A 22,559-nucleotide genomic window follows, 5' to 3' on the forward strand; every position below is an offset into this window, starting at 1 on the left:
TTACTCTCCGTGAGGTCTAAAGTATATATTAAGAACAAATTCAAATTTTATATCTAAATATGAAAAAAGAAGTGTACCTTGTATCAAATAACAGGAGTTGGAAGGTGTGGACTTATTTACGTGATATTCCAATTTTCAGGGGTGTGTATGTAATTAACCTAAAGAAAAGAGACAAATCTGCTACTGATAGGCGCATTCTTTGTTTGCGGTATTACTGTGCTAATCTGCTGGCGGGAGCTCGCGCATCGTCTTACGGGGATGGCGAAGACTGCGTTGGGTTGTGAACCAGTGGTAGGCTCGCTGACGGCGTCGAAGAAGAGAGAGTATAAAGTGACCAACAGGCTCCAAGAAGGGAAACGCCCTCTCTATGCTATCGCTTTTAATTTCATTGATGCTCGTTATTTCAACGTCTTTGCGACAGTCGGTGGGAATCGTGTTAGTACTCCTTCTCGGCCTCCTCTCTTTCGTCGTACCAGGAAAATAGGACAACTTTTGGTCTGATTAATGGGAAGCGATTTCGATGCGAAGCACTAATTGCTTCCGATTCTCTATTACCATCTCCTTTTTTTTATTTGATGCGTGTAAAGGTTTGTGCTTTTTATATCAGGTCACCGTCTACCATTGCCTTGAAGGAGGTGTTATTGGTGTTTTGCAAGCCTACATCGATGAAGATGTGAGAAAAATTTTCTATCTTTTGACTCTATCGTTGCTTGAAAAGCCCTTCTGATGACCTGAAATTGTTCTGGTTTTGCATGCTCTATGTAGCTCAGAAGGACGAGTCATTCTACACTGTAAGCTGGGCATGCAATGTCGATGGGACTCCATTCGTTGTTGCAGGGGGAATGAATGGTATCATGCGGGCCATTGATACTGGCAGTGAAAAGATACATAAGGTTTATTCTTTATTTTCGTTGATGCACCAATGTCTTGTTGCTTCTAAGTGCATTCCCCTCTCAAAGCAATTGTTTCGGTTTTTCATGTTAATTTTTTTGTTTTCGTACGCCATGGAAGACGTGTAATGAATTGGCTTCCCAATGCCTTCTTTAAGAAGCTGTAGCCTCATCAGTATTACATTACTCTAGGGATACTAGCGCACTTATATGCTAGTTGAGAACTGTTAAGTGTTAAATATGATCCATACATCTAAGTAAAGGATTGATCGCCTCTTTTCAGTACGGTGGCAACTAGTGGAACACCAGCCCGGTTCTGTAATCTTCTCGTAATGCTTATAATGATCGTTATCATCTGCAGAGTTTTGTTGGCCATGGGGAATCAATAAACGAAATCAGGACCCAATCATTGAAACCTTCTCTGGTAGTGTCTGCAAGTAAGGTAATGGAACCTGCTTACAATTATGCCTTGAAACATTCCTTTCAACTAGTGTTTTTGATAATTTTGAAAGATGTATTATTATTTGGATTAAAATTTTCAGTGATGAATTTTTGAACAGGATGAATCTGTTCGCCTGTGGAACGTGCATACAGGCATATGCATACTGATATTTGCTGGGGCAGGTGGCCATCGGAATGAAGTTTTGAGTGTGGTTAGTGTTCATAACCTAATAGTCTTTCTGTGGTCTTTCAAAAGTTAAAACTGCTAACTGTTGAAAGTATCCTGGTTATATAGGATTTCCACCCTTCTGACATCTACCGCATTGCTAGTTGTGGCATGGATAATACTATTAAAATTTGGTCAATGAAAGGTAAATGCACTTATAACATTGATGCTTTTTTTTGCATGTATTTTACCACTCAGCTGACTTTAGTTGGTTCAATATGTTTTACAACTTCCTTTTCTTGTAATTTTTTTTATTTCTTATTTTGGAATGGCCTCTCCCTGCAGTTACTCTCTCTCTCATAGCATTCTCTTCATTTCCATATGCAATCCTGGGTCTCCGTTAGAAGTTAGATTGTCTAGTATAGTCCAGGATGCAGTAAAGTTCCTATCCGTTCAGTCAATGACAATATATTAGAGGTTAGAAACAGTTGGTTAATATTGAAAACTAAGTGATCACACTTTTCCAATATTTCAGCTTTATTGGTGTCTGTCAAGAGCCCATACATATGCAAGCGGTACCTTGAGAGTACTTGACATAATTTTTCAAAGCACATTGTATTGTTGCCTGCAATGGTATTTGTTCTCATAGTATGTACTCTCTTGCAGAATTCTGGACATATGTTGAGAAATCTTTCACATGGACTGACCTTCCTTCGAAATTTCCCACCAAATATGTGCAGTTTCCTGTGAGTATCAGATATTTATTTTGCTTGAATAAAGGATTACCTTTTTATGACGTCCATCTTAGCTTCTTTTTTTGGGCTTCAGGTTTTTATAGCTTCAGTCCATTCAAACTATGTTGACTGCAATAGATGGCTTGGGGATTTTGTCTTGTCAAAGGTAAACAATGTGCATCCCATTGAATGCTTGCTGTCATAATGGAATATGTGTTGAAAAAACTGAAAAATGCTAAGTTATAACTTGGTATAAAAGGATTAACCTTGTACTGCACAGAGTGTTGACAATGAAATTGTATTGTGGGAGCCCAAAACCAAAGAGCAAAGCCCGGGGGAGGTTAGTATCCCTGTTTTTGTTATCCTTTCTTAGAAATAAAAACCATTGCATTTCATCTACTCTCGAAATTCTGGTAATCATAATTATGTTTATTCTCTTTTAGGGTGTAGTTGACATACTTCAGAAGTACCCTGTGCCAGAATGTGATATTTGGTTCATCAAGTTTTCTTGTGATTTTCACTACAATGCTGTGGCAATAGGTAACTTTCTTTGGACTAATGAGGGCAATCTGGCATCGCAAATTGGAAATGATCGATTGGCATATGGCGAGAATTTTAGTTAGGTATCCTGGGGCAGTTTGAGTAATTATAGTTTAATGTTTTCAGGAAATAGAGAAGGCAAGATATTCGTATGGGAACTTCAATCTAGTCCTCCTGTTCTGATTGCCAGGTCCATGTTCAGACTGCTTCCTTTTTTATTTATTTGTCCTGTTGTTTTAAGGGAAACGAACATAAATTTTTTCATGCATCATATATACACGGTAATAGAATCTTGTTCAATATTTTGTGTTCAGTGTTTGTTTTTGTCTGCCTTCCTTGATTTCAGGCTATCCAATGTTCACTGCAAATCTCCCATAAGACAGACAGCTATGTCTTTTGATGGAAGGTATTACTTTATGATCTAGTTCCACCGGTTTACATTGATGAAGAGATTAAGATCATGTAATTGATTTAGCGAATAACCAGTGGAAATTTTCATGACTGAGATGAACTTTAATGATAAATTGATTTGTTGCAGTACCATACTTAGCTGCTGTGAAGATGGCACAATTTGGCGATGGGATGCAACCTCCTAGCATATGATTTACCTGAGCATATTACTCTAAAGCTAGGTCGCTTTTACTAGATGCTTATAATGTTTAGTGTAAGGCATTAATAGTTCTTTGTAATCCAAATACAAAATTTGTGTACAAAACTATCTTAATCTATAATGCTGAGGATGTTGGTTATAATCACGCATCAAGCGGGGCAAGGGTTAACAAAACTTTCAGATGTATTTGCAGGCATTTTTTCAGAGGCTCTTATCAAGTATTTTTCTTTCTTTTGAGAAAACTAGTAACTGTTTTGTATTTTATTGCGTGAGTAATTTTTTTCAGGAAGGCCAGAGGAGAAAACCTAAGGCCTTGTCTTAGGACGATAAAGCATGGAATGCCTTTGTAACTATGAAAAGAAGAAAATAGAAATGCAAAGAGTAAGTGGGATTGCACCTCTCGTGACTTGCGTAGTTCAGGTTCAGGTTACATCACTCGTCGAGAAATCTAACAGCAAACGGCAAACGAAGATCAAATATAAACGTCAGTTAACGATACAACATGTACACCAGCAAAACGCTCAACAACATTTGATATACGAGCTTAATTTATTGATGCCTAATTTTACATTGCTCTATATATTTATATTTATATATATACAAAATGAATGGCGAAATATACGCTAGGGAACTCTTAAAACCCTAGCTTTTTAAGGTAGAACTGTCAAAAATCACATCTGAGTCCGTAATTTTGTCAGTAGAATCTGAATGCCTTCAAGCTTCTGGTTGAGTTCTTTCAATTCAGACAGTTGTGAAGTCCGAGGACTAATTAATTCTGTAACAAGGGCCGAACACTTTGCTCGTGAATCAGAAACTGCAGCTTCAAGTGAAGCAACTGTTGCCTCCAAGCCTTGTATTGGACTGTCACCTGTAAAACTCGTAACTGGAGAGTATCCTAAACTGCTGGTACTACTTCGGCTGCTGAGTTTTTCTGGAGAGAAAATTCTATCCATGCCATCAGTTCCTACAAAATGAAATAGTCATACATAAGATGTTGTTTGGATGCAGTGACAATATTTACAACATTTTTTATAGTTTTTGAAAATTAGTCAATTTTCAAGATTTAAATGAACTGATTTTCCCTATTGAGCTCACAATCTTTACTGAAGGAGAAAAAATCGGGCTTTCTTTTTCATGATTATTGAATGAAAATAGCACTATATACATATATGCTTCAACTTCCAATGGATGAAGTTTAACCAAGATCATTGATAATGACTGATAAGTGGGAAGTTTGTTAGTCCACACGCAGGAGTTTCAGTTATCAGATCAGGCCAGATGCAGGTGCTCGCCATATGCATGGTTTGCAGCTATGAGAAGAATGACACATCTATTTCCTTCCTAAATCATGTAACCATATTTCAATGTGCAGAGCAATGAGCAAGATTTTAAGAGTCTACCAAGGTTACTAAGCTGATCTAAAGCAGCTCGGCCAATGGATCTGTCGAGCTTAAGGACCCGGAGGATTCCAGCAGCAATTCTGCCCATAGAGTCAACTTCAGACCTGCACAGTACAGCAAGGACTTCTAGCTCCTCCTTGGTTGCCACTGCCTCAATCTGCACAAGAAAAGAGCCATCAAATAAATAAACTACATTCGGACAGTTTGAAAAGATAAAACAAAAAGCGACAATGTTGACAAGAGATTTCTTACTGGTTGTTTAACTGAAAACTTCAATTTCTCTACGGCCCACTTCGCCATTTCAAAAGTCTCCCCGTCCTCTGCTAGAAGCATCTGGGCTTCAAGATTTACCCCACCAGAAGCACCAACAACTCCATTTGTCTTTCCAATAGAAGCAGTTTGAAGGAATCCATTTGATGCATGAGGCTTCAACGCCTGCAAGCCCTCCACACTCACCTGCAATTTTCTCAAACTGGCTTCGATTAATACACAGATAAGAGAGAAAGCAAGTCAAAATATAAAGGATAAGAGGCCTTTTGCATCCAAATCCATGAGGCAATTATTTTGGGGCATGAAAACTATTGTTTGCACAGCATGGGTATGTTCCAGTAATGCTTGGTGCACACCAAATGCTCAAAGACACATGAACTCAGCATTTGGGGCATGATTCCTGGAATGAAAAAAATGAGCGCACCCAGCCAACCCTTTGTGGTGTCATTGACAGCAGAGATGTCATTCAATCGAGGAAAGTGAAAAATAGCTTAATAGGCAATTTCTCCATTATTTTCAAGTGAAAAAGAATGCATAAAACTCACCGTGATATGTTCCACAGGATACCTTTGGATACTGTACAGCTTTCCTGCATTACTTGACACATTTTTGGGATTATTTTTTGCTTTCACTTGCAAGCTCTGGAATGTAGTATGCCAACTCCTTTCTTCTCTACTAACATTATTTCCATCATTGGAGCACCACCCTTCTTCTATCTCCTTAGCACCTTCCAGGGCGAACAGCCAATCTCTTAATTCTATTGATATGTCCACATCATCTGGCTTCCCTAGGTCCGAAAGGTCTCCATCCCCATCTTCATGTTCTCCATCTGAAATCACAAATGACTTATATTTAATAACATATAATGACGGCTACAGGATTGATAAATGGCTCAAGAAACAAAACAAGAAACATGGTCCACTCAAAGGTAAAAACTAGGAAATTGCTGCAAATACTCTATTCCTGACCAGCTTCTTCAATAGGTGATGCTCTTAAAAGCTTTGACAATGGCCCATCAGATAAATTCTTCAACCCCTTTGATAGTCCCTCACCAGGCCCACCATCTTGCCCTAGTATGCCAAACCGATGGAGCAGGGCCTCAGTGTAGTTCATTCCACCACCCAGACGAACACCAGCCACCCTAGCTGTCACACTCAAACTATGACACTCCTTGTCTTGTGCATGATAAGGCATCACATGAACAGTGCTTATCTCTAGAAATGGAAATATGCCTCCACCATCAATCCAAAAAACAGCTCTCATTTCGGGACACCCATTAGATTTTTCAGTAAAGCTTTCATGTCCTGCACGCGGATCTGCAGCATCCACACAATCTACCCGAACACTTTCCCAATGCAGAGTAGATGAGATGGCAATGGCCCCACCAAGAGTTCTGTGAGTAAATTTAACAAACAAATCATCCCCACCAAACTGAACCAAGGGCATCCCTTGAAAATCCACATGAGAGGACTCCAAAAATTTAAGACAGAGCTCATTAATAGCTAGACTCACTGCAGTATCACTGGGCACCTTCTCCATAAGGCTCCCTTTGTTTGGTTCTCTGCTTTTTCGCTTGCTACTCTTTCCAATCCTTGCAATCTCTTCACTAACTCTACCAAAATAAGCATAGAAGTCCAAAACAAAGAAAATCTGCTCAATGGATGCATTAGATAGAAACTGTTGGCAAGAAACTCCAATGCGAACTAGACCACCTGGAGGTGGAACAGTTGTGAGTGGGCTGCCATCAGAAGTTGCCACAGCTGTCTCAAAGCATGCATCATGTAGTTCAACACATCTCCATAGTCCTGCAGACCAATTAGGGAAGCTTTTGGGTCCCACTGAACTAGATGTTTCTAGGGAGAGACTAATATGAGCAGCTCTAGCTAACCATTTCTTTTGACTTGAATCGACTGGCTGACCTTCCCAGAAGCTAAAGCAAGCAGGGTCCTTCTCCAAGTTAAGTAGCCGGAATTTTATAGCTGGAGACTCAGAGATGAAGAGGTTCTCAACATGAAGTCTAGCTCCAGCAAAGGGGCTTTCAGAATGATTCTCATTACCATTTCCAGTGTGGATGTTTAATTTTGTACGATCCATAGGAACTGTGAGATCAAACTCCCTCAGCGTGAATACAAAGGACTTAATTGAAAAGTCTGGTAATACAGCACCAGGATTAACAACTACTCCATCAGCTAAGAAGGATGAAATTCTCAAGCAAGACTCTTCTTGAAGATTAATCTGAAAAAACAGAAGGAATTGATAAGCAAGTAACGCACTGCAAATACTCTGCAGGAGCACAAGAAAGCCTTGATTGGCATGTACCATAAGAGGCTGGCAATCAATGACTGTTTGTGAAGCTAAAGAAGGAGGAGGAGGTGAAGGCTTGATTTGGAGAGTATGGAGGGAAATCAAAGGAATGCCAGTGTTCAATTTCCAGCGCTTATCTTCCAGTGGGTAAATTGGAGGGCAAAAATTTTTCCCTGTTCCATATAAATGTAATATTCATAATTTATGAGAAAAAAATAGTCCTGTTATGAACAATAAAACCATAATGAACACGCTGTTCCCAACAAACAATTAGACAAGATCATCAGAGATACCAAAGTCAGGAATCTTTGGATGTTCTTCAAAAACAGCCTGCATTGATGGTTGCACTAGAGTACAAGGAGGGCGAGAAAAGGTATCTCTGCAATCCAATGATAAGTTCAGGAATAAACAAATTCTATAAGTTCAGGAATAAACAAATTCTATAAAATAGTAAGAGCTACCTGATAAGGCTGTTATGTTGGAACTGAATAAGTGCACATTTACCTCAAGAATAATCCAGCAACTGAGAGACAAGTCAAATTCTTAGTATTTTCCCCATCTGATACACTTGCCTGGAAGAAAATACATCCAGAAAAGATAAAATAACCAAACATATATGTGGATAAACAAGGTAAAATGTTAAAGAGAGAACCAAGACAGATGAAAACTCAACATAGTTCATGAATTGTCCATTACCCGGGAGAAAACAAGTGACTGCATCAAAAGATCCAGCTGAAACTCTGTAATAATTTGAAGTTATTGGCCACAATAAGCTCTTTCAACAAATACATATTAGAAAGATAAGTAACCTAGAAAGAAGAAATTCAGATTGATTAATTTCCAATACAGACTACTGACCAGAATCTTTGATGCATAGGAAGATATGGTCAACAATGATGGACACGAGGGAACGTCCTGCTGCTTCTGTACACCGCTGTCAAGCCACATTCAGACAAACACATCACAGGCAGAGCAATCATTCAAGGAAGATTTTATAGAGAAAAAGGTAGATGTATAGTAACAGAAAACAGCAGTATTCCTTAAAATTCCCGCACAGAAATAATGAAATAAAAAAAGATAAATCATGCACCTGTTGAGCCTTTGGGTCAACATCACCTCTATTCAAGCATACATACAACCCGGTTAAAAAGCGGAGGAAAGCTCGCAAACCTAGAAACATTCAGAGATTGTACTCCATTATGCACAGCTCATGCATGTGGTTATATTTTGACATGTTAAGAGTAACATTTCCGTTACCTGGTTCACTCAATGCAGGACAAACAGCTTCTGTAATATGCAACTGAACCTCAAGCCCCAATGGATTGTTTAATTCAGTTCTTTGCACAGTTATCTGGGAATGAATAAGAATCAAACCAGAATTTATTACATCTTAGGAAAGATGAAAAAAGAAGGCACCTAATAGAAACAGGAAGCTGATATTCAAAAACAAAAAAAAAGTTTGAAGTTTTCAGATTTAGTAAGTAAAATTACATAAGCTTCTCCTGATATTCCTTCAAGAAACCGTTCACCACCAAAAAACACCCGCTTCGCTCCATCATCATCCCGCTTCTTCTCGCCAATCCCAGAACAAGTCAAATGCGCATCGGTGAACATATCCGGATGAGGCAAGAGATCGACAGATAATGACTCCCATTCCAGTTTCTGAGGGCACAGAAAGTAGCCTAGTTTTATAAAGATGCTATAAAGCATGACCAGAGAAAGTAGAAATAGAGACTTCAGTTAGGGGAAAAACTAGTGATAGTGTATAAATTTAAGCAGATAATAACTGGTAAAATCTTTATTTTTGTTCTTCCAAAGCGGCATGACCAGTCAAGATATCAATAAGGATCGTCCATGGAAAAAGCATTTCCATGATAATATGTTTTATTTGGTGCTTCGGACAGGACTGAAGACCAAGAAAAAATTTCCTCTTTCTGTTGGCAATTTTGGGGAAAAAAAATACACTAGGGACAGCACTTAAGCAAACAGTCATTCTTAAACCCAACCCCAACAGTAGTTGAAGTATATGAACCAAAGGGACTAAGGTTTCAAATGGAAAATCAAAGATTAAGACAATTACCTTAAAAACATAGATGTTCTTCTTGTTGCTGGAGAAATCCCTTGCTTCTTTAAGATTGACAACCTTTTCAAATAAAATAATTCACTTAAATATGAATTTACAAACAGCTTCTTACCAACTTGTCCATCATATTTAAGATCATCATGTTGTACCTCCCAGTTCTCGTTAGTTGTATAAAGTAAAAGGTTGCGTATCGTAATAGAAGCTAGAGGTGATGCCCTGCTCATAAAGGAAAAGTAAGAGTCTGGGTGACATGTAACATTAAGATTCAAGGGCTACTCTCATAAGAAACAACATCACAGCCAACATAGATGTCACTAACAAACTTTTAAAATGCAAACAGTATACCACATTATGGAAATCTTATTATTCAGGAAACCAAGTCAAATAAACACTTGGCAGAATGATGTATCACTGTAGGCAGTTCTAGAAAAGGCACTCAAGAGGCAGCTAGACCAGAAGTTTAAATTGTATAAGAATTATGGCAAACACATTTCACATAGACAATTCTTAAGCATGAGTCACGAACCAGCAAGTATAAGTCAAGTTACTTATATAACCATGTAGACTAATTTCACCATCAGTCCCAGAGGATGCCAAAGCTTCTTTTTTTTCCAATATTAGAGAGAGAGAGAGAGAGATTCAAAAATTAGAACAATTCCATTTCAGCATTTGGAGAATAATGACATAAAGCTACACATTGAATAACTAAACTAAAAGCAGCATTTTGAGACACTTCACATGGTCCACAAGTGGCAAACAGACAAAATAACAATATGAAGAACCAGGTTACCATGTTGCACCTCCTTGCTGTTGAGCACCTCCCCGAGTTTCAAGCATAAGATTGACAATACCCACTTCTAAAGTCATTCCATCTGCAATCTGGCATCTCGACCAAGACACTTCAGTCACTCAGAGAGTAAAGACCCAAGAAAGGGTTCAAGAATACTTGAGAAATAAAAGAAAGCAGCTTCAATAAAGAGTAAAATTCCTGTCATAAGGCTCTTCTGTTTACTCTACTTACAAATTGGAAAGGCATGATATCAGATAATATGAACTGTCAACATCCTATAGAATTTCTAAAAGAGTCAAATGCAAATTGTACAAGTGTGACAAGCTTGTTAAATATTTTAACACATTTAGAAAACTCAATATCATCGGTTAACTAAACAATGACTACTCTATATGGCCGTTGTTCTATCTGTTTGTTAAAATTGTAAAGAGGAAATACTGAGGGAGAAAAAGGAAGAAAATCGATTTTTTTCATCTGTCTATTGATTGAGAAAATAAAAATATATAGTAAAAAAGTGCCACACTGAAATGCTCAATTTGATGTGAAATCATACCTTATCTGCAAAGCCATAACCACTGCCTTTCCCAGAGCTTGTTGATGATTGGTTACTAAACATTGAGGCAAAAGAAAAAGATAAAGCAGATGATGATAGCTAAAAGAAACAACAGATCCAACAAAAGATCACGAAGAACCAGCTTGTGACTTATTTCACAAGTCATAGAAATTCCATGATACCTATTCGAGTTCCAGCTTGCATCCTTATCCGATTTCTCTTCCAAAACCAAATCCAGTCTGTCGATTTGGACAACAATTGGTTCCACTTGAACATTTGAAACATATGGGAGCTGCAGCACCGAGAAAGAAAAATATGTATCGCATTTATTAGATTTGAGCTCATCCAACTCTTATTGCTCACTGGCATGAAAAATACTTTGTCATCCTAAACCAACTAACATAGAACACAGAACCGACCAAAATCACGTGCATCAATAAAAGAACGAAAATGACAGTGAAGCAGAGTGGCAAAACAATTCAGACAATAACTGCAGTATTCCCAACTTCTCCCAATTCTGTTCCATAAAACTCCATATCAGTTAAAGAAAAGTCCGACAAATGTAACCTAAAAGTGGACAGTCAGCAATTTAATTTATCAAGGCGGAAGCAGCATGACTTATTAGATTACCTTTATCTCCAATTTCCCAACCTTAGCCGTAGCAACGTTGAGTGCAGGAGGCAGTCCCAAACTTGCATGCAGTGCATCTCCATTTATGTCTAAAGCAATAAAATAAAATAAAAACGCAATGAGAGTGCATTTTTCTCCATTTCTGTTCATTTCCCTAGAAATTCGGTGACAGAAAACCAAAATCAAAATTTTTTTCCTGTTGTACAAGGACCTACCGAGATTGGAGAGCTGGACAGTCCTTCCCTGAAGTCTGAACTGATCTCTAGAGAAGGATCTGAGCCAGTACTTGAGCGTGTACTCCAACGCTCTCGCAAGTATCGATTCCATCTCGTGGAGTCTCAGGAGGGCACCTTAAAAATCTAGCATTAATCTCCGCCGAGCTCCTGAGAAGAAATCCGGGAAAAAACCTAAGCGAGGTAGAGGGAGCTGAAACGGAAAAAAGTGGCCTTTTGCAGTGCCTGTTGCTTGGCTCACTCGCGTCGTCGGCTCAGTCCGCTCTCCCGGAATCTAATTTTCGGTGCGCGCTTCGCGCGCGTCGGATCTCAGTCCGACGTGGCTGCACGTGTCACACGAGCACTCAAATCGCGTATGGGCTGTCACAGGCGGTCCGTAATCCCCTGCGCAACTGTATCGGACTCGCACACCGAGTCACATGCCCGACAACGAAAGTTTGCGAGCGTAAATGGGAATCGGATCAATGCAGCCAAAACACAAAAGCCGATCCGCTTTATAACGAACCGGAGTCCTGACTCGGAGCGGTGTTGTTACGAGGAATGCAAATATCAAAAGAGGGCACACATTCCAGTGATAATTGGACCAGGTCACTGACTCAGGTGAGTGACTCGGTAATTTGCATTTGCCCGACCCGAAGTAAACGAATCATTTGTCCAGTCCAACCTCTTCATATCCCGAAGATCAAGCGCCCTCAGCCTTTTCCAAATGTTTCAGTAGTTCTAGTCCGGCCGATTCTGCTAAAATGGCCCATGAGAACTAGACGGGACCAGAGACATTTACAGGGGAAAAAGGAGTTCGAGAGAACGAAACGCCAGAAACCACCACATTGATACAATGGCTAGAGGTGCCAGAATCAAAGCTTCCAACTATCCTAGGCAGATTCCGTTGTCATTTAATGGGAAGGATTCAAAAGGAGAACAGATATAATTAAGTTTCCTTATTGGTTTCAGTTGGTTAAGTATTCAGCTTCCGTCGTTTCGACGGCTGTAGAGATTCAGCAATATTTCCAGATCAGACTTGTACCTATTTCTGGAAGTCTCTTGAATGAGGTTTGAGAGGATCATACAGGTTGATTCAGCGAGTTTCTATGTCATTTTTCCAGTCGATCTCTCCTTTCATTGTCTGAAAATGGGGGAACTGCCTCGGTCTCGTCTCAAGTTCCTCTCTTCCTGTCAATTCCCATCATTCATTTATTGTTGAAAAGTCATGAACCAGACTCGTTACATGAGACAAATAACACATAAAAAGAAGAATGCAAAGAGACAGAAAACAGCAAAAAAAATTAGTTAATCACACTTTAAAGATTACTATTGCTATCACAAATTTTATCGATTACCATTAAATTATTTTAAAATAAATCTATATTAAAAAATCACATCCAATTAATTGCATTGACAAGGAGATACTCTTCATAAATTGCCTTATTTCTATTATCTTTTTTATTTGTCCTTTTTTAACACATATATTTACAAATATATTATTTATTTATTTATTTATTTCGTATTTTTTTCTATGTTTCATCTTATTTTTTATATTTCATCTTACAATCACTGTCTCGCTTTCAAATTTTGTTTTTCTAATTTTGTCTTTCTTTCCTTCCATGGCTAAGCCAAGAGACATGGGGCCTACCATAAAAATAGAATTAGGTATATTCTGGTAGATGTGTTTTATCAAAAGAAGGTATTTATGGTTGTGACCCAAAAGTATATGCCATTCACTAGCCCCAGCTCCAACCGCCAACCACTTTCCAGCCCTGAAATTCATGTCACCCTAATTGCTACTACATATTTTCCCCTCCACCCCCCAATTCTTCATAAATATCCTTTTCAACCAGGGATAGGCCGTATTTGTAATATTATTCTTTTTTATCTCACGTATAAGTACTCGTATTTAGTATTTATACATTATTTTTTTAGTGTACGAAAGAGAATCCCACGGGGGACCTCAATGAATGCCTACAAGTGTCACATGAAACAAAAGACGGCATTGTCACGGAAAAGTTCCTCGTGTGGCCGATGCATCTCCCACCGCAACGTCGATCCTGAGTCTACCAAGTGGCCCATCGCGGAGATGACACCTGTCTCACTCTTTCGCCTCTCTGGACTCCCTCCTAGAAGATAAAGATCTCAATTGTGTGAACAAAAGCCGTGGTCTCCACAAAAATTCTGATTTTGCAGGAATAATCTTAGCTACGGATTATTGTATTAATCAAGAAGTTTTTTACGGGTTTTGGGTTGGATGGAATCATCTCTCACAAGAAGCCAAGAATAGAAAAAACCTGGGATTACAGCAACGATGATCTCCATTAAAGATCGATGGAATTCACGAAGCATCGCCTCTTCGGTTTCTTTGTCATCTCCCGAGATCCTGGCCGCCGTAGATTGTTTGAATCTCGTTTCTTGCGCTCTCTGTTTCGGACTCCGGGTCGTCGCCCGCCCACCAGCTACCATCGAACAGTTTTCTTTCAGTTACGAGATGCGTGTCAAACTCGATAAAACAATTGGTTTACTTCCTCCACCCTCGTTCCATACATCGTACCGCCGATTCATCGTTCTCGACGAAAACATTTCAGTTCCGTAGCACTTGGATCAGTGCGATTCATCTCCAAAATGAAAAGTTTAATCATTTTAATGGCCTCGCAGACTCTCCAGACTCTCCAGACTTCCAGACCCTCTCTCCTCGTTTCTCACTCTGCAGCCTCGACCCGTACCGGGAAACACTTTCAACTCAGATAAAGGCGTCCTTGTGTCTCTGTTCTGCTTTCTTTTATCTTTTTCGGGTAGTGAAGCAGCCCACATGCGTCAGATGATTGAAAAGGAAATATGTAACGAGAATTTTTCGGTCGAGGGTTTGCTTTATTTGATTTTTCGTTTTCTGGGTCGGATTCAGATTTTCTGAATTTATTTTCAGTTGCGGTGGCGCAATTGCAGTGACGGTTTCATGATTTCATCGTTTAGTTAAAAGTGAAGGTTGAAGAAGAAGCAGTGAAGAAACTGTCTTCCGTCATTGGATAAAATTTTGCTTGCTCCAATTGCTAATCACTCGCTCCCTTATGCCGGGCCCACCTTAGTCTCCTTTGCGCAAGAAAATGGATTAAGATATCTCCTTACACGGGAAATTGGAAAACAAAGTTTTCGGAGAAATTGAAAGCGATAATCCACGGCCGTCAGACTCCCTCAGATTCCCTACGTCTCGACAACTCAAGCCATACAAGATTTCTGGTTTTATGGCTTTGGGTCCTCGCGTGGTTTTATTTGCCAAAAACACCTTGTATTAACTATTTTGCTACTACGTGACGTGGACACCCCTGGCTACAGGTGCTTCATGCCTTCAACTGTGGCTGAATTTCTTTGACGCGCAGAGCTGCTCTGTTCAAAACGAAAAAACCGGCAGATCAAAAGCTAGAGAGACGTGAGGGGAGTTTTAAATTTGTTCTTGTTGTTTTTATTTCGTGTGTTCATTATCCGATCGCAAAGCGATCATTCCTTCTCCGTGGCGGATCTGTTGGCTTTGCGGTAACTTTGAAATCCCTTCCATTTGGCATCCTAGAAGGATCGGTTTTGATTTTTGCACGAGGAGGGAAAGGAAAAAAGATAAAGCTGAAAAGCTTTGGGGTTTGGTGATTCTTGGTTCGTGTTTTAGAAGAGTGTAGAAACAAACGTTAAGGAAAACAGTGTAAAGCTAGTCTTGGATATTGTTTATTCTTTGTTGGGTAGGATTGAAGTAAGAAGAACAATAAAAAGAATTCCCTTTTGGAATTTATTTTGGGAAATTGTAAAGAACAAGTATTGATTATTCTTTTGGTCTATCGAGCAGCAGTTTTTTTTTTTTTTTTAGTAATTTTATCTGGAAAAAGGAGATTAGTTCGCCTGAGTTATTTTTGTTGTTTATTTTATATTCTGAAGAACCGGGCGGAGTACGGTTTGAAAGAAAAAGGAAGAGAAGTTTAGTTGGATTTGATTGAATTTGAGTTTTCGTAAGCTCTAAATTCATCCGATTTTCTGAACATGGAAAAATTGGTGAGTTGAGGTTTTTGAAGGGAGGCTGTTTCTTGTCCTCTGTGGAGCTTGACAGGAGCAGCCTGAGGTTATGATTAGAACAGAGATTAGACAATTAGGTGTTATTTCATTTCACGTTTCTGGCGTTTTTTTGGGTGATTTGAGGATATGAGAAACGATGGGGCAAAACCTCAGGGAGGTGTTCCGCGGTCATCTTCTTCAGGCCGAAATAATGGTTTCTTTCCAACGTCTATTCGGAACTATTTGAAGATCGTCTCATCTAGTGCATCGAGCGTTGCTTCGACAGTTCGGTCCGTTTCTGCATCCGTGACATCTTCTATCTCTGATCGTGACGGTGATATCAGTAGAGACCAGGTAACTCAAAAGCGCACTTTTTTCCCTTTATTGGCTACGAACTACTTCTTTAAGATGTTTTGGGATGCAACAAACCAAGTATCCATGTTTAAAATTGCCTAGTACTTCAAAGATGTCTTGTTATTTTTCTTGCCAATAAGCACTGTGAAGCGCTCCAAATGACGACTCTAGGAATGCTGAATAAATCTGAACCTAGAAAGTATTTATTCGTATGGTTTTGCCATTGAGGGCAGGAGACTATTTGTAAATCGGATAGGAACCTTTTACTGACTTATTTCTGTTCATGTGGAGTGTTTCTCCTATGAGTGTAATTTTGATCTAATGAAATTCTGTTAAATACCTACACCAAGCAAGATGGTCATCTTTCCTGGTCTGGGTCCTTAACATTGACTGATTTAAAGAGTGGATAACTTGAAACGTTTTACTTAATGAGAAATACTGATGGTTCGGCCTGTAGAGGCATCAACTTATGCACATGTCCTTGACTTCAAACTGTTGGACAGGTAATTATCTTACCCCCAGACTTGACCTGAGACCTCAACTGTGAAATATCATCTCCTTTCCCATGTGGTCATGGAGCCAAGGCCCAATTCAACTCTTCATAGTACATGGAAATGAATGTTTTTTGTCTTGGCAACGACTGGCAATTTAATCAACCAATCAGCAACATGAGATAGCTCAAACTTACACTCTTGTTTTGCTTAGGTTGAGATTGTAACCAATTTATAAGTTGTCTCTGGAAAGTCCTGCAGAATGTGCTCATCATTTTCAGTTTGAAAATTCTTGATTGAAAGGAGGATTGTTGGGAATGGTAGCTACCTCATAACCAAGGCATTTTTTATATGCAGAAATATTTGAACCTACTTGAGTTTTAATTTCATGACAAAATTTGTTTGGCACAATATTGGTATAGTGTTCGTTATATAGTTGCTATAGATTTTTTTAGTTACAAGAACATGTCTTAGTGGTAAGTTTTCATGGATTCAGTATTTTTGAGCTTCTCTTGTCACAGTTATGTTGAGAGGGAAAGGTCCAAATTGTTATCAAGAACAATGATATTTCTTGATATATTTATTTTACTGTTGCCTTAAGAAGTATTTTAATCTTTTACTGATCGTTTGGGCCTACTAATTGTTTGAAAGTAAAAATGTAAAAGGTTCAATGGGCTGGCTTTGATAAGTTGGAGTGTGAAGGAGATATTGTTCGGCAAGTTCTGCTGCTATGTTACAGATCTGGTTTCCAAGTATGGGATGTTGAGGAGGCCAATGATGTGCGTGAGCTCGCATCCAGGCATGACGGACCTGTTTCTTTTCTGCAAATGCAAAAGAAGCCATTTGTACCCAAAAAATCAGCAGACAAGTTTGCAGATGTTCGCCCACTATTGGTTGTTGCTGGAGACGGTACTTCTTCTGGAGGCAGTTGTGTTCAAGATGGATTCAGTTCCCCATGTAATGGCAATACAAACTTTTGCCATGAGCTGGGAAACGGTAATTTTGTACCAACGGTTGTTCGGTTCTATTCTTTGAAGTCACATTCTTATGTTCACATCTTAAAGTTCAGAACGGCTGTTTACTCTATAAGATGCAGTTCGCGAGTTATAGCAATTTCCCAAGCTACTCAGGTATGTATTACTTGTAGCTCTCTTATGAGGATTGATTAACATGGAAATTACACAATTCTTGGTTGAGATAGGTGTTCAATGCAATTCTTTCATTCTTTTTGGAGTTGAAGGTTTTATTTGGCAACCCAAGGCCAAGGCTAAGGCAAAACAGCTAACGAACAGACACAGAGGGGTGCACCTTTGGTTGCATCATGTTGCTAGTGATTCATTGTTGATACAGTATTGATGATTACTATTCTAAACTTGACTTGTCTTAGGCTTGATGGCATGCAAAAATGGGTTATCCGTTTGGTGGCCACAGCTAGACATTTGCTGTTTTGTTGCCATAAATATAACTCACTGCTGGTTAGTCTCTGCCAGCTAGACGTTTACTGTTATACTTCCAAAAATATAATTTACTGCTGGGTAGACTCTGAATGTGCCAGCCAGATGTTTGTTGTTTCGCTGCAATATATATATAAATTCTTTTAAAAGCCAAAAATATAACTCACTGCTGGTTATTCTCAACGTGCCAAGTAGATCAAAGTGTGGGTGTCTCGCAAAAACGTATTACATTTAAGGCAAGACGTTTTGGATTTTCTGGGGGGCAGATCATGGGGCAAGATGATCTGCTCCTTGTATAATATACCTTATTAAAGGTCTTGGATTTTAGAGTAGGCATGACGTCTTGGAAATTTGAGACGCGACCCCTGAAGCTGATTAGTCATGTATGAAGCAGCTCAACCTTTTTTTTTTCTTTTTTGCTTTTGTGAATGTTGAAACCTTACCGCAGTGAGACTCGAACACGAGACTCTCACTGGAAGCCTGAGACTTTCCTTCTATTTTTACTGATTGCAACTTGGAAAATTCCTCTTATTTCCTTCTAGATGTTTGAATTATAGCCTTGACAGAGATCGTAATTTTTGCAGATACATTGCTTAGATGCTGTCACATTGGAGAAAGAATATACAATTCTAACTCATCCTATAATCTTGGGATCACCTGGTTCTGGAGGTATAGGTTATGGACCTTTAGCAGTGGGCGACCGGTGGTTGGCTTATAGTGGAAATCCTGTGGCTGTTTCAAACACTGGCCGTGTCAGTCCACAGCATTTAACACGTGCAACGACTTTTTCCTCCTCTCCATCAAATGGAAGCCTAGTTGCACATTATGCCAAGGAATCGAGCAAGCAGCTTGCTGCTGGCATAGTGACCCTCGGAGATATGGGCTATAAAAAGTTATCTAGGTACTGCTCAGAGCTATTACCTGATGGTAACATTTCTTCCAGGGTGGGGAACTCCGGCTGGGAAACTAACGGGGTTACCAATGGGCACTTGCCAGATGTGGATGATGTTGGAATGGTGTGGCACCTAAACTTGTTAACTTGTCAATATTCGTGTAACATTTGATTTTCAATTATTTGTAAAAGAAAATTCTTGGAATTTTCTTTTCAAAGAAATTCTTAGAATTTAGAAACTAAAATTTAAGTACTGGAGGAATAATGTGGCCATGAGATTTTGATAAATGAATTACATGAAAATCACCATGCTTCAGCACTTATCTCATATATGCAGACACGTGTAATCATGCATTTTAAACTCAAAAAAGGGTTGATGCACTTGCATCTTTCTTACTTTGTTTTATTCATGTTTGATATCATTTGTTTTAATGGAGTCACTTCTCTCAATGTTTCCAGGTCATTGTAAGAGATATTGTTTCCAAATCTGTAGTTGCCCAGTTTAGGGCTCACAGAAGTCATATTTCAGCGTTATGCTTTGATCCTAGTGGGACTCTTTTGGTGACAGCTTCAGTTCAAGGTCATAACATTAATGTATTCCAAATCATGCCTTCTCCTCTTGGAGGTTTTTCTGAGTGTGATCCAAGTGGATCTTATGTCCATCTTTATAGGCTGCAACGTGGACTGACAAATGCGGTATTTGCTTTGTCTCTTTCTCTTTCTCTCTCTCTCTCCCTCTCTCTCTCTCTCTCTCTCCCCACTGTTTCTCTCACACACTCACTAACAATCAAAAAAAGATATGGAGTTATGCATACTTTTATTTTTAATACTATTTGTTACTTGCAGGTAATACAAGACATTAGTTTTAGTGATGACAGCCAGTGGATTATGATCAGCTCTTCGCGGGGAACAAGCCATTTATTTGCACTTTCGTCTTCAGGAGGAACTTTTCCCATTGGTGGGCCTTGTTTTGCCTATAGCAGCAATGGATGGAGTTCCTACAATAATCAATCTGTCCGTTGGCCACCTAATTCAGCTTCATCAAAGGCCAATAACCAGAATTTCTGTCCAGTTCCCCCCCCTGTTACACTATCTGTTGTTAGCAGGATAAAAAATGGTAGTAATGGGTGGCGTGGAACTGTAACGGGTGCAGCAGCAGCTGCTACTGGAAGGGTAAGTGCACTTCCTGGGGCAATCGCATCAGCCTTCCATTACTGCAAGTGTAATGAAATGTACTCTGAAAATGCGTCTATGAGGGTGAAGCCCCACCTTCTTGTGTTCTCCCCCTCAGGTTCCATAATACAGTATATATTGCGCTTATCATCTGGATTAAGATCTGGAGCTGATAGTTCTGGGTTGGGAACTGCTTCTTATGGATCAACACATGATGATGACGTGAGATTAGTTGTTGAGGCTGTTCAGAAGTGGGATGTTTGCCAAAGAAAGTCTAGGAGAGAACGGGAGGATAATGTTGATATCTATGGTGAACATGGGGTTGGTGACATTGGTAAGCTATTTTTGAAAGGGAATAGGAAAGGTACTAGCGTGCATCCTACAAACAGTGGAAGTATAACAAGTTCGAAGCAGTGTGTGGAGGAGAAACACCACCTGTATATTTCTGAGGTAGAACTGCAGATGCATCCGGCTCGAGTCTCTTTATGGGAAAAGTCTGAGGTACTTATCTTTATAAGAAAAGTGAGATAGTTATGTCAAATTGAAAGAGAAATCAAATCCCAAAGAGTACATGCTGTTGCTATTATTCTTCAGTCTTTTCACTTACTATGGTTTTGTAAAATTGGCAGTTTTATTTTCATGTGATGATGATGGATGATGACAAGATCTGCCATGAAGATGGAAAGGGGGGTGAAGTAGAAATTGAGAAACTCCGAACACGTGTGGTTGAAGCTAGGACAAAGGATTTGGTACCCGTCTTTGACCATACCCAAACTCCTAAATTTCAACAATCAAGGTGGTACATCGTCCACCATTGAAGTCTGTTTAACTCTTTGTCGATGTTTCTCACAGGGTGTCCATGCCATTGCATACTCAGTATCAAAGCACTCACCAATGCATTTCCATCCTGCCCTTTTGCTTGTGATTGCTTTGTTGGGGATGGTGTTTGAATATTATTGCAATTTAAAATTATTTTTGTGATAATCTTTTTGTTGTGCTGTTGATCATGTTCATTTCATATAGCATATGCATGCAACTTCTGCTTTGGATTGTAGTTACTTTGAATTCTAGAAGATAATAAGCATTCAATAATAATACATGTTACTATTAAAAAAAAGTAATAAGTTTACAATTTTTTCATCTTCCATCAAATGATTTATGTTGTTGTCAATGATTTTTCTCGTTGGTAGATGAAGTAATTTTCTCAATAGGTTGACTTGCTCATATGCAGTGGAAATGCTTCTTTAGGAGCCATCCTCCAGTTATTGCTTTGGTCGAAAAGATGGGCAAAAAAGTGTTTGTCTTTCAAATGAAAGAAAATCAATTACAAATACCAAATACTGCTTCAGGAGCCAACCTCCAGTAAGCTTTGGTTGAAAAGATGTGCAAAAAATTAAATGACTCTTAGGGTTTTGATTCTTTTTTTTTTTTTTTTTGCCTGAATTTTTTTTGTTCATAGACATAACTAGAAGTTGAACCTTGGTGAGACTGGAGCCATTGAATTAGATGGCCCTATCCATTCCCATCTTTCATATCAGTCAGTTTGAAGTTGAATTTTAATCATACATCACAATGCAATGTAGAAGCGAGAAGCACTTGAAAAAATAGAGAGCTGGTCCTTAGATTTGCAAGAAATGGAAAAGAAAAACTGGATGAATTCTGCTGGCCAAATTAATGTGTGATAATTTTTCATTTGGACTGCTTAGGTCATTATTATCTGTAACGAGAACTGTGGGGATTTTCTCCTATGTTTAGCTTTAATTCTTTATACAATTATCTGTAGATTTTTCTGAGAACTATTAAGACAAAACAATTCATTGTTCAAATCAGGATGTCTACTTCTATTGATGGCAACAGGAGTGGGGCCTTGGTGCATCAGAAATCTTGTTTCCCAGAAGACGGGAAAACTTCTCGACAAAGGAGCTGCAGCACTCTTGATGGTGTATCTGATGGGGGTGCTGCAATTGAGGAAAATGGTTGGGGACGCTTGCAATTCTCACCCGAAAATGGTTGGGGAGGCTTGAAGACTCAGCTCGAGTATGTAAATAACATACAGAGCCCGGAGGGCCTGCTCGAGTTTGTAAATCGCAGAGAGCATCCGAAGATGGAAACCCATTATGAGGTTGATGATAACATATTGGATTGAGGTAACGTTTCTTCTAATTTGTTTTCAGCTGAATCTGCTGTTTTCTTAAGTCAATTTTGTCAAAATGTTATTTAACTAGCCATATTTCCATCCTACATGTATTGATCCATTTCGATTAACATGCAGGTGTGAGTGCGCCTATTCTTTTATTCAACCATGGAACCTTTTATTAACCAATATTTGTATATGTGGTGGATATTATGGTCTGGGGAATCCTTTTCTGGGTGCTCATGTAAATAACAAATTCTTGGATATATTTTGAATAATTTCCTGTAATATGTAAATACTGGTAGAAAATGATGATAGTCCCAGTTTCATTCTTATCTTTGCCTTAGCAGCTTGGATTCTCTGACCTCGCGTTAGCTGGGAGAGAGGGGGCATGGTG

General features: G+C 39.1%; 3 protein-coding genes across 6 annotated transcripts; 2 read left to right on the forward strand and 1 right to left on the reverse strand.

Annotated features, from left to right (window-relative positions):
• Positions 1 to 214: 214 nt before the first annotated feature.
• On the forward strand, positions 215 to 3,630 carry LOC137965984 (polycomb group protein FIE1-like). Its single transcript, XM_068812410.1, has 13 exons — positions 215 to 435; positions 608 to 673; positions 771 to 893; positions 1,252 to 1,332; positions 1,451 to 1,543; positions 1,627 to 1,702; positions 2,164 to 2,243; positions 2,326 to 2,397; positions 2,512 to 2,571; positions 2,675 to 2,771; positions 2,898 to 2,961; positions 3,118 to 3,177; positions 3,310 to 3,630. The coding sequence occupies exons 1-13, from the start codon at positions 259 to 261 to the stop codon at positions 3,365 to 3,367; spliced, it is 1,107 nt and encodes a 368-aa protein (XP_068668511.1). The 5' UTR covers positions 215 to 258; the 3' UTR covers positions 3,368 to 3,630.
• Positions 3,631 to 3,875: 245 nt separating this feature from the next.
• On the reverse strand, positions 3,876 to 11,832 carry LOC137966353 (uncharacterized). The gene is made up of 20 exons (XM_068812939.1): positions 11,627 to 11,832; positions 11,412 to 11,500; positions 10,964 to 11,073; positions 10,782 to 10,836; positions 10,229 to 10,317; positions 9,588 to 9,654; positions 9,436 to 9,498; positions 8,847 to 9,017; positions 8,613 to 8,706; positions 8,446 to 8,525; positions 8,214 to 8,289; positions 8,052 to 8,095; positions 7,860 to 7,927; positions 7,649 to 7,734; positions 7,371 to 7,528; positions 6,020 to 7,286; positions 5,597 to 5,880; positions 5,034 to 5,237; positions 4,782 to 4,938; positions 3,876 to 4,345 (listed from the first exon to the last, which is right to left on the reverse strand). Exons 1-20 carry the CDS (start codon positions 11,736 to 11,738, stop codon positions 4,053 to 4,055), a joined length of 3,567 nt encoding a protein of 1,188 aa, XP_068669040.1. The 5' UTR covers positions 11,739 to 11,832; the 3' UTR covers positions 3,876 to 4,052.
• A 3,162-nt stretch (positions 11,833 to 14,994) lies between these two features.
• On the forward strand, positions 14,995 to 22,467 carry LOC137966220 (autophagy-related protein 18g-like). 4 transcript variants are annotated; one of them, XM_068812777.1, is made up of 8 exons: positions 14,995 to 16,018; positions 17,175 to 17,639; positions 18,548 to 18,979; positions 19,315 to 19,551; positions 19,702 to 20,529; positions 20,658 to 20,824; positions 21,859 to 22,175; positions 22,301 to 22,467. In XM_068812777.1, the coding sequence occupies exons 1-7, from the start codon at positions 15,812 to 15,814 to the stop codon at positions 22,172 to 22,174; spliced, it is 2,652 nt and encodes an 883-aa protein (XP_068668878.1). In that variant the 5' UTR covers positions 14,995 to 15,811; the 3' UTR covers position 22,175; positions 22,301 to 22,467. The 4 variants fall into 4 exon arrangements, with proteins under 4 accessions (XP_068668878.1, XP_068668879.1, XP_068668881.1 ...); XM_068812778.1 differs by having other exon boundaries at positions 21,886 to 22,175; XM_068812780.1 differs by lacking the exon at positions 22,301 to 22,467 and having other exon boundaries at positions 20,658 to 20,777; positions 21,886 to 22,048.
• Positions 22,468 to 22,559: the final 92 nt, after the last annotated feature.

Source organism: Aristolochia californica, unplaced genomic scaffold, assembly GCF_029961685.1.
Source record: "Aristolochia californica isolate CCGP_79_NKW_82.1479 unplaced genomic scaffold, dmAriCali1.0.hap1 SCAF_5, whole genome shotgun sequence".
In the NCBI taxonomy this organism is placed as follows: Eukaryota; Viridiplantae; Streptophyta; class Magnoliopsida; order Piperales; family Aristolochiaceae; genus Aristolochia; species Aristolochia californica.